The 11559-nt window shown below is 36.9% G+C and overlaps 1 protein-coding gene across 1 annotated transcript; it reads left to right on the top strand.

Moving 5' to 3' along the window:
• Window positions 1-271: 271 nt before the first annotated feature.
• On the top strand, window positions 272-900 carry LOC147393196 (uncharacterized). The gene is made up of 2 exons (XM_086455079.1): window positions 272-734; window positions 830-900. Exons 1-2 carry the CDS (start codon window positions 272-274, stop codon window positions 898-900), a joined length of 534 nt encoding a protein of 177 aa, XP_086311205.1.
• Window positions 901-11559: the final 10659 nt, after the last annotated feature.

Genomic DNA, 11559 nt, shown 5'->3' with positions numbered 1-11559 from the left:
CAATGTTGATCAAATCAGATGGATCTCATGTTCCGATTGCCATCCGATTGAAATTTCAATATTTCAATAATGAGGCAGAGTATAAGCATGTATCGCAGGGTTAAAAGCAGCAATCGACTTGGAAGTGGATGAAATTGATGTATTCAGAGATTCAAGTCTAGTGGTCTATCAGACAACTGGAGAATGGAAGACTCGAGAACAAATATTAGTCCCTTACCATGAGTACTTGGAAGAACTGAGCTCAAACTTCACCAGGATCTCATTCACTTACATGTCGCGAGCCAAAAATCAATTTGCAGATGTACTGGCCACGCTTACTTCCATGATCAGTATTTCAAAAGACCTAGTCATCGGTCCTATCGAAATTGGCGTCCAAGACGAACCAGTCTATTGTTTACCAGTGGATATAGTAGAGTCCGAGGAGAAATCGTGGTATTCAAACATCAAGGCATATTTAGAAGATCGAACCATCCCGTCAGATATAACGGTAAATGAACGAAGGACCATCCAAAGATTGGCAGGTCAATTCTTCCTAAGTAACGGGACTCTGTTCAAAAAATCACATCACGAGGTTCTTCTCCGTTGTGTCACAGAAACAGAGGCTAAACGATTAATCGAGACTGTACATGGTGGAGTTTGCGGACCTTGCATAAATGGTCACATGCTTATTAAGAAGATCATGAGAATGGGATATTATTGGACAACAATGGAAAGCGATTATTATCAGTACGTTCGTAAATGCCATCTCTGCCAGATCTATGCCAATAAGATCAACGCTCCACCTTCAGAATTGCATAGCATGACTACTCCTTAGCCCTTCTCACTCTAGGGCATGGACGTTCATGGGCAGATTTCCCCAAAAGTTTCAAATGGACATCGCTTCATCCTGGTCGCTATTGATTACTTCACAAAATGGGTAGAAACTGCATCATATGCCAATGTCACCAAAAGCAATGTATTGAAGTGAGTCAAGAACAACATCATCTGTCGATATAGGCTTCCCAGCGGATTAGTAACGGACAATGCTAAAAACTTCAAGAACAAAGATATGATCAAGATGTGCGAAGACTTCCAGATCACTCATCACAACTCAGTACCCTATAGACCCAAGATGAACGAAATCGTCGAGGCAGTCAAAAAAAATATTAAAAGAATCATCGAGAAAATGGTTGTTACATACAAAGATTGGCACGACATGTTGCCTTTCGCCCTTCACGCCTATCGGACTTCATTTCGAACCTCGACTGGAGCAACTCCGTACTCGTTGGTATACGGAACGGAAGCAATCTTACCCGTCGAGGTTGAGATTCCCTCCCTCCAGATCTTAAAAGAAGCAGAGTTAGACGAAACAGAATGGGTTCAAGTTCGATTCGATCAATTGAACTTAATAGAAGAGAAATGGCTTGTAGTTATCTGTCATGGACAAATTTACCAACGGTGAATAGCTCATGCTTACAACAAAAAGGTCAAACCTAGAAATTTCTCATCAGGAGACCTTGTTTTGAAGAAAATTTTGCCAATCCAAGAAGATGTCAGGGGAAAATTTTGACCAAACTACGAGGGACCATTTATTGTGAAAAAGGTAATGACGGGAGGAGCTCTGATTCTCACAGAAATAGACGGACAAGTCTTCTTGCAACAGATCAATGCTGACACTATCAAGAAATACTACGCCTGAAGACTGATCCTGAGATGACGAAAGGCCATCTTTGTTATCCTGAAAACAACTATCTAACCTTAGTCAACGTTTTTGAGCCATCATGTTCATTTCTTAACTTAAGAATAGGGCAAGTCAACAGTACAAAAAAAAAAAAAAATCAAAGCACCAAAGTACTCCTGGCCCGCATGAGGATAAACTATGAACGGCTAAAAATACAAAAAATCAAAAAAGTAAAAAACTTGGACACGTGATCTAAGCTCGACCCAAATATTCAGCCTAAACAAGTTCGAGAGACGTTGGGAGGAGACATAGATCACCTTTTCGAAAGAAAAATAATCGAGCCCCATGTCTAAACCATTCTAGAGAAACCTACCGTAACATTTTTTGTATCCTTCCACTACCATTAGCCTAAGCCAACGTTTCGTCCAACTAAAAGTCCTTTTTGATAAGGAAATGTTCCAGGGCAACATGATGATAGTGGCAGCACCAATGATTTCGTGACTTGGTCCGGACCTCAAAGTCTTGTTAGTCGTGGGAAGACTCGAGAAGGAAATCTAAGTCGGATATTCAAAAAAAAAGAGTAATCGAAGTGTAGAGTAGTCGATCTCGCGGCTCAACTCGAGTTGCCAAATCATGAATAGTCGTCGGAAAACTCGAGAGGGGAATTTAAATCTATTACTCAAGAAAGAGTGTCACTACAAGAGTAGAGTCGTCGATCTCGCAGCTCAACTTGAGTCACCAAGCCACAAAGACATAAAGACTCCGAGCATAATTGTAATAAAAAATTAAAAAATACAAGCATGGTCTGAAAGGGCATAGTGAAAATCCGAAAGGGCGCTATGAGTAAAAAAATCATACTATCACAAGATCAAAGCCACCGGTACTATGAAAACCCAAAAGGGCGTCGATGCGCAAAAATGTGGAAACCGGGTTTGGTGAAAACGTAACTGGAGCTAGGGGCAATAAGGGCAAAAAAAAAATTAAAAAAAAAAAAAAAAAACTCCTGGCCCGCATGTGTATAAACTGTGAACGACAAAAATTTTCCTGAAATCCCAAGTCTCATGCTCAATTGATATTCACCCAGTATTGGGGCATTGTGGATGACTCTAAAAGGAGCCTAAGAACTACTGACATCTATATCCTCAGTAGTTGGCGAAAGCACAGATATTATCAAAGTAACAAAGGTTTTTCAAAAGTCTTCATATTCTATATCTACAATATCTATTCGACAAGGACAAATCTCAAAAATTCAAACATTTTCAAAACTAATATTTTGGTCGATGATGAAAAATCTAGGACTTACTCAAACTTCATATTTTCAAAGCAAAAGATACACATGAGGCCAAGTAAGTAAAAAACCTATTTTCTTTTCATTTAAAAAAAGTTTCATATTACATGTCGTTTAAATAAATTAAAAAATAAAAATAAAACAAAACAAAAAACATAAAAATACCTGGTGCCAATCATACGTCTCGACAAGAAATGAAGAAATAATCAAGTCTTTCTTCCAAGGCATAAATTCGGGCAGCTTGCCCCATCACCACCACTTCAGCATCCGAAGCATCATGACTCACCAGGTAAGACGAGAAGGCATTGAAGCAGGAATCCTAAGCAAGCCTCTCCCGTAGATTACCAATCTTAGCCTTCAAAATGGAAGATTCCTTACTCCTCAAAAGACTCAAGCCGATCTCCTGATCTTGGCAACTGTGTATCTCTACTGCGAGTAAATACTCCAAATATCCAAACCAGAGGAACATGTTGATATTACAAGAGAGCAACACCAATGCAATAGGCTCATTCGTAGTTTATACTCCTGTTGATATTGTTGCAATGAATGTGGTTCTAAAATATGGGTGACTCAGACTATGTAGCCCTCCTACCTTCAGATCTTAGTTGATTCAACTCCAAAAACAAAACTCTCTTTTGGATCAGTAACAACTGTTAACAACCTTATTGCTTGCACCGTTGAAAGGATCAAAGGCGCCGTTACAAGGGATAGGGCATGAATAAGGAATATTAACTTGTGGTAAAAATAAAGTAAGACAAATAAGAGTGGATTTTAGGTTGAAAAAAAAATAAATAAATAAAACAAAACAAAACAAAAAAAACAAAAAAACAAACCGACAAAATAGCATTTTCACAAAAGCGAAATTTAAATTTGTTCAAGACTCATTAGAAAAGTCTCGTTTCAAAGTTTTTCTCTAAACTATCACAAATCTAAGACTTCACACGAGCTCCGTGCCACGAGGTCGAGGAAATCAAGAGGCTAACCCTGTCAGACCTCGTGCTTGGACAGCCACTTCTTGTCATCAAATTCGTTAAATCAAATTGGTATTTTCAAACTTATCCAAGAAGAATCCTCGGACCCGCACAAATCAGGATTTCATCTATTCTTTGCAGTTCTTTGCACGCAACTCTTGCAAAGAGGGGCAGCTGTTGACACCCAAATTTGACCGGGCCCTGGACGCAAAATGCCCAAAAAGATAATAAAGGCCTCAAAGTCCATACCTCCAAAAGCCATCTATTTCTTTTAATAAATGGCCTAAGGCTTCCCACGTGGCCTATAGACCCCAATTCCTCACCACCCTTCTACATTCTTCAACTCAATCCAATATAAGTCTAAACCCATTTTTATTCTACCCATTACCTAAGCCCATTCAACTCAACCCAAACCCATTATTATTCAACGCCTCACCTAAGCCCATTCAACTCAACCCAAACCCATTATTATTCAACCCCTCACCTAAGCCCACTCAACTTAACCCCTAAACCCATTCTTATTCAACCCCTCACCTAAGCCCACCCAACTCAACCCTTCTACTCATTACTCAAGCCCATTCAACTCAAATCCATTCATATTCCACCCACAACCTAAGCCCAATCCAACACTATACCTACCCAACACTCTACCCAAGGCCAACTCATTACCCAAACCCAATTCTCAACCCAACCCAACATCACAACCAATCACCACAATCATCAAGATGGAACACATGTCACCACCGCAACTCACCTCCTTCATCCCCAACCTATCCCATCACTTTTTCTCTAAACATCATCTACCTACACTCCTAACCTATACCTCCCCCTAATCTACCCACATCAACCCATCATATTTTCTCTAAAAAAATTTAATCTACCTACACCCGTAACCTATACCTCCCCCTAATCTACCCTCATCATTCCCTACAAAACTCACATCTACAACCTAAACCCACACCCCTACTCTCAAATCAAAGACTCATACTCTCCCATCAATTCATCTCAACCCTTCATTTCCACCCAAAAACACATGGCATCATCTCCCACTCCCTCCCAAAATATCATTAACCACCCTCTGACCCCCCCATTCTCAAATCCAAATACTACTCCCCAAACACTCAACCCATCCATCACTCTCTTACACCCCATCCTCAACGTTTATTATCCTTCACCTGACACTCAACCTAAATGGGTTGAAAGATCCAACACATTTGGGTTATAAAATAACCCATTTAACCTTCTTACACAAATACCCTCCAAACACTTCTAATTTACCCCTACATTTCTCTTAAACCCCACACCATTCTACCATTCCTCCTCATTTCACCCAATTTTACCCTTAAAAATAAATCTCAAACTCTATAAAACCCTCCCTCATTCTCAACTCACTACTTAATGAAAATTTGAGAAAAATACTATCTAAAAAAAAACTCTCTACTCACCTCACTACTCTCAACTCTCAAACTCTCAACTCTCAACTCACCTCCATTACCCTCAACTCTCAACTTCTTCTCTAGAAAATCCAAGAAGGCCAAAGGGATTCATCAAGAAAAGGTAAAGAAAGTCAACAAAGGAGCAAGGTGGGTTTGGACAAAAGAACACCCCCTCCAACTCCCTTCTTCTACTTATCCCTTTCTACACACCACCATGGTTTGAACCATCAAAGGGTCCCTTTTTCAATAAGGGTGCCCTCAATGGATTGAACCAACATCAAAGCCCATCATACTTGAGGGCACATATTGGATTTTTCGATTCTTTTTCTTATTTTATTTTTATTTTCAAGATGGACCGAGTTCGAGGTTACCACCAATGGTGGATGGAGTAGGGTGCTTAACACCTTCCCTACTCCATAAAACCTTGAATCAACAGTTAGACCAAATGAGCCATATCTATACAAGAGTCATCAAATGCCAAAAACATGATTTTTCAAAATAAAATGTAATTTGGCTGACCATTCACACCCATTTCAAATATGAATAGTGGCGACTCCAAAATCCCCCAAAGTGGATGATATCTTCAAAATTGAATAAATCACATGTCCACAGAACTAGTACGTGGTTGGACCCCTCGTGGGATGCCAAACCTTTTATGAAAGCTACAACTCTTGACTCGTACACATAAGCATATCAAAGATGATCCAAGTAAATCAATTGCACTTCTTGGTCAAAACCAGTACCTAAGCGAGATCCTGCTCCGATGTACTATGGTACTAAGAGGATAAACTACGTCTATTCTAGAAAAGAGGTAATCTAAGAGTGCCTTTACTCAAGCATCATGCGCCACCTTTGATTTGGGGATTAAACTGGTTGCTTTTAACTTCAGAGAAGTGGGTTGAAGTTTTAGATTATCACCTATACGGTATATCAAACCAAGTCACCACGTACCGTCTGATTGAGTACGCTCGAGAGATATATAGGTGTACTTGGGCAAGAGTGGCCAAATAAAAATGCATTGCACGTAGTAAGCTTAGAATTTAGAAACCTCTCCAGTAGGTCACGACTCGAACTTATCGTGGGTGTTCCCGGGTTGCTTATTGGAATGGACCTTACAAATGATGAGATCAGGAATGTATGATTTTGTTCTCAAGGATCAAATTTTTTGTTTAAATTACTGTATTACTGGGTGCACCAACCCAATAAATAAGCCATTTTAAAAACTCGACAATGGTTCATAATGACCCAGTCCATCTCGATCCAACAATCATGATGGGTCAGACCATTTAAATCAAAATGGTATTCAAACTTTTTGTTAAATTTGGGCTTCAATCCATTTTCTTTAAATGTTCTCCAAAAGAAAAATATTTTTCAGTATTTTCCAGAAGAAAATATTTTTCCAAAGAAAAGAAGGAAGGAAAAATGATTTACAAAAGATTTATTTTTTTCGCATGGACCTTGGAAAATTTCTAAAATATGTTTACAAAAAATATATTTTTTGCATGGACTTTGAAAAACTACCAAAATGTATTTTTTTTAAAAGAAAATGACTTGCAAAAAAATAATCAGATTTGTGAAAGTTTTTATTCAATGAAAACATTATTTCTCAATAATCTTCCAGATTGCAATAAAATTATTTTCTTTCTAAATAATCATTACATGAATGAATTGGTGCATAGAATTAAATAAAATCTCAGGGTTCATTTAAAATGTTATCAGGGGGGTAATACTGGAATTGATTAAATTCACCTTAAATGAGGTTTAAGGGTTATCATTTTACCTAAGTTCAATCGTCCATCGTTTAGCTAGGGTTGTAAGTCCGGTTAGTTAGAACAAATGTCAGTACCAAGTCAACAGTTAGAAATGACAGCGAAATCTCTCAAAATTACACAGTTGTTCCCTGAAGATCACATTGCCTCAATCCTGCTGGTTGTAAGCAATATCCAGAGTCCTCAGCCTATAGACAAGTCCGTTGTGTGTGGGTAATTGTCTTTCATGAGTTTTGAATCAAGTTTTTTTTCTTTAGATCGAGTCTACTCTTTTTCTGTTGAGTCGAGTTAGTTTGTCGAGTTGTAGAGGTATCTGTCGCCTCTTCTGAATTTGATTGGATAAATAAAATTTTTGAATACCTCGAGCGCATTAACGAATTAACTAATAATCTGGCTTCAAGGATATATTTTTCTTCTGAACAAGAAGATAAGGGTTGGGCTCAATAACTTTCAATCAGAAAGCAAAGGTCATTGAACCTTAGAATAAAAAATAATTTTCAAGAAATTCAGATAAAAACTATCATATCCTTAGAGGAACACAAGGGGATAATGATTTACTCAGAAATTTCAAAAGACTTGTTCGTGTGATCATATGAGGGTATGTTAGGTACAAGCTTGGGTGTTGTTCAACACGGAATATATACTCGTCTATATCGATGAAATAAAAGAAGATGTTAGAAAATATATTAGCGCTATGCCCACTACATCTTGAGTTGAAAAGTTCATTTAAGCACTTGTTATCAGTCGATATGGGGGTACCTTTGAGTTGATCTCTGATAATGGGTCGTACTTCAAAGCGTAAGTCATTACTCTGTGTTCAAAGTTTAGGATTCGACATCACAAATCATCTCCCCACGTTCTCAGACTAATGGAAAGGTTGAAACAGTCAATAAAAAAAATCTCAAGATAATTATCAGAAAAATGTGTCAATTGCACCAAGATTGGTCAGAAAAGCTACCATTCACACTATGGGGGTGTCGTACTTCAAATACAGTCTTCCACTGGAACTATTCCATACTCTCTAATATATGATATGGAAACAGTCTTACCAGTTGAAATGAAAATCCCGTATCTCAAGGTCTTAATGGAAAGTCAATTGCTAAAAACAAACTAAGCTCATCATTGGGTACGAAAAGCTAAACCAGATTGAAACAAAAATAACCTAGAAGTTCTGTACCACGTGTAAACTTATCAGAGAAGAGTCACTTACAAGAAAATCAAAGTTCACTACTTACAAGTCAAGGATTTAACCATCAGACTTCAAAGAAAATTGATCACCCCTCCTTGACTATAGGAGGAATTCTGAACCCAATTGGAGGGATTCATTCATTAAGAAATCTTCTTGGAAAAATCGTCAGACTTCAAGATTATGATAGAATTGAACTACCAGAATCAACCAACCTTGACCAGATCAAGCAGTATTACATTTAAGGAGGCTATCTTTGGCCAAATCAATTTTCCTGTTACCCAATTTAATATCTCATTTCTCAATCATTTGCAGCCTTTTTTTGAAAAAAAAATCATTTTTTTTCTCAGCCCAATCACCCAACCTAGGGGAGGGAAAAATTTGAACTACGTTTTGGTTTAATCCCAAAATTTTGGGGTACGTTGGCAACCTGAGAAGTTACTTTAGGCCCGATCACATCAAAATAAAAAAAAATATAAATAGATTCCCCGACAAAGAAAAAAATTCAAAAGAAAAAGAAATATCATCCAAAATGGGGAAGAAAATTCAAAGAAAAAAGAAAACAATTGAAACGGAAATGCCACACAAGGGGCATTCTGGTTTTTAAGTCTTAGAATTTATTTCTTTTTATATCCAGTCCTAAGCTTACCCATGAAAGTCCTCCAAAGTACCGTTCGAAAAAGTTAAGGAAGGTAGTAAAGCATGATCAGACAGTAACTCCAGAAGTTCAGAAGGGAAGAAAAACAAAAAGAAAAAAAGCCTGCTAAGTTGAAAACCTAAAAAGGGCGACTTGGGCAAAAATTAAGGCAAGCTCGCAAAGTTGAAATTCCGAAAGGACGATCTTGGCAATAATCAGAGCAAAGAAAAAAAAAGCTCCTTAGATCAAAAACCTGAAAAGACAATCTAGGCAAAAGTTAGAGCAAGTTTGCAAGATCGAAAATCTGAAAAGGCGATCTAGGCAAAAGTTAGAGCAATAAAGAAAAATAGAAGAAAATCTCAGGAGGTTCGAACCGAGACATTTGAAGTCTGAATAATGAAGTTCAACACTTAGCTTAAACTAAACAAAGACTCAGAAAGCCACAAGTATCTTGTCTACGATTGATTTAAAAATTTTTGCTTCCCCAAGTGAATCAAGGGAGAGAAGGGTGAATTCTATGATGAGTCTCTAAAGGAAATATTTTGTTCTCTTGAGCCTGACTCAAAATCTTCAATATAAAAAGTTAAAATTAAAAAGTTGAATCTTTATTGCACTTGTGGTAATCAAATATTTCAAACCTTCATACAAGGGGTAATTTCTTTCTTCTTTGATATGTAGTCTCCCCTTATACTAGGGGCATTTTTTATTTTTTACAAGATGTGTTCAATACAATGTTTCCTGTCAAACTAGGCGCATTTTTTATCTCAAGCCTGATCAATATTAATCTTAAAGGATAATGGGAACCCCGGATTTAAGGTTACCCTCTTGATAGCAATTTTTTTTGAAAATCCCTGAGGTACAAAGAAATTAAAAAAATTCATAAAATTTTTGAAAAACTTTGAGATTCAAACATAAGCATTTCTGATCTCATATTTGGTTTTGTCCAGAGATTAACTCATTACCCTTTTACCTAGAATAGGAGATAGGCATTCTTTCTTTCCTAGATTCAAAATTCTTTCTCATATCTTTTCATTACCAAATTCAATCATTCTTTCCCAGATCTATTCCTTCACAGATTCAATTATTCTTTCCCAGATTTATTCATTCCCAGATTCAATCATTCTTTTTCAGATTCATTCATTTCTTCCCAATTTTACTCAGTCATATGCCACCGAGGGTTTTCTGGAATTATGCTCAGATGCCACCGAGGCTTTCTCGGAATTATGCTCAGATACCATCGAGGATTTCTCAGAATTATACTCAGATACCGTCGAGGGTTTTCTCAGAATTATGCTCAGATGCCACCGAGGGTTTTCTCAAAATTATGCTCAGATACCGCCGACGATTTCTCGGAATTATACTCAGATACCGCCAACGGTTTCTCAAAATTATACTCAGCGAATTCTCAGAATTATGCTTAGATACCACCGAGGGTTTTCTCGGAATTATGCTCAGATACCGCCGAGGGTTTTCTCAAAATTATGCTTAGATACCACCGAGGGTTTCTAGATTTATGCTTAGATATCGCCAAGGGTTTTCTCGGAATTATGCTCAAATGTCGTCGAGGGTTTTTCAGAATTATGCTCAGATGCCACCGAGGGTTTTCTCAGAATTATGCTCAGATACCGTCGAGGGTTTTCTCGAAATTATGCTTAGACCGTCGAGGGTTTTCTCATAATTATTTTCAGATGCTACCGAAGGTTTTCTCAGAATTATGCTCAGTTTATGTCTAGTTTTGCAATCACCTGATTAATCAACTCGTCAACCCGATTACAACGGTTCCCAATGATGGATGATTATTTCAATCATTTATTTGTTACTAGATATGTTTCAAAAATTCAGATGAGGTATCTCAAACTAACAAAACTATAGAAACTACGCTACGCTCGGAAAATATAACCCCAAAAGCCTAGTATTCATCATTTTTCAGACAAAAGGAAGCTTCACGATAATAAAAAAATGACCAAATTACCAAAATACCCCTAATCTCAAAACATCCCTAGAGCCTACATTACGCTTAAGAAAACCCTTTCAAACACATAAAATAATAAATCGAAACTAAATAAATCATTTCGCCAATTTTCACAAAATTTGATAAAATTACGAAAATGCCCCTCATAAAGTTCACTACCATTTCGCATAAAAAATTTCATAAATGACACAAACCAATATTCCCATTGAATTTCTTATGAAAAATTAATTCTAAAACATCTAGAACATTGAAAAATGACTTAAAACGCAAAAAGTCTTCTTCAAAGGCAAAACATTAATTTTACAATTTTAATAATTAAAAATATCAAAATTAATAATTAAAATATTAATTAATGTAAAGTGAAATCCTAATTAAAATTCAAAGTCAATCAAATAAGACTTAAGTCAAAATCCTAAAGTCAAGTCAATCAAGTAAGACTTAAGTCAAAATCCTAAAGTCAAGTCAATCAAGTAAGACTTAAGTCAAAATCCTAAATTCTAGTCAATCAAGTGAGACTTAAGTCAAAACCCTAATCAATCTAATAAGACCAAAGTCAAACCCTAACCCTTATAGAATAGAAATTAAACTATAAAAACTATCTAATTTAATTATAATTAAACTATAAAACTATCTAATGTAA

Source organism: Akebia trifoliata, chromosome 10 (assembly GCF_017979445.1).
Source record: "Akebia trifoliata isolate Shusen 1 chromosome 10, ASM1797944v1, whole genome shotgun sequence".
NCBI classification, from domain to species: domain Eukaryota; kingdom Viridiplantae; phylum Streptophyta; class Magnoliopsida; order Ranunculales; family Lardizabalaceae; genus Akebia; species Akebia trifoliata.
The sequence above is the reverse complement of the archived record's forward strand: the minus strand, read 5'-3'. Positions and strand labels throughout refer to the sequence as shown.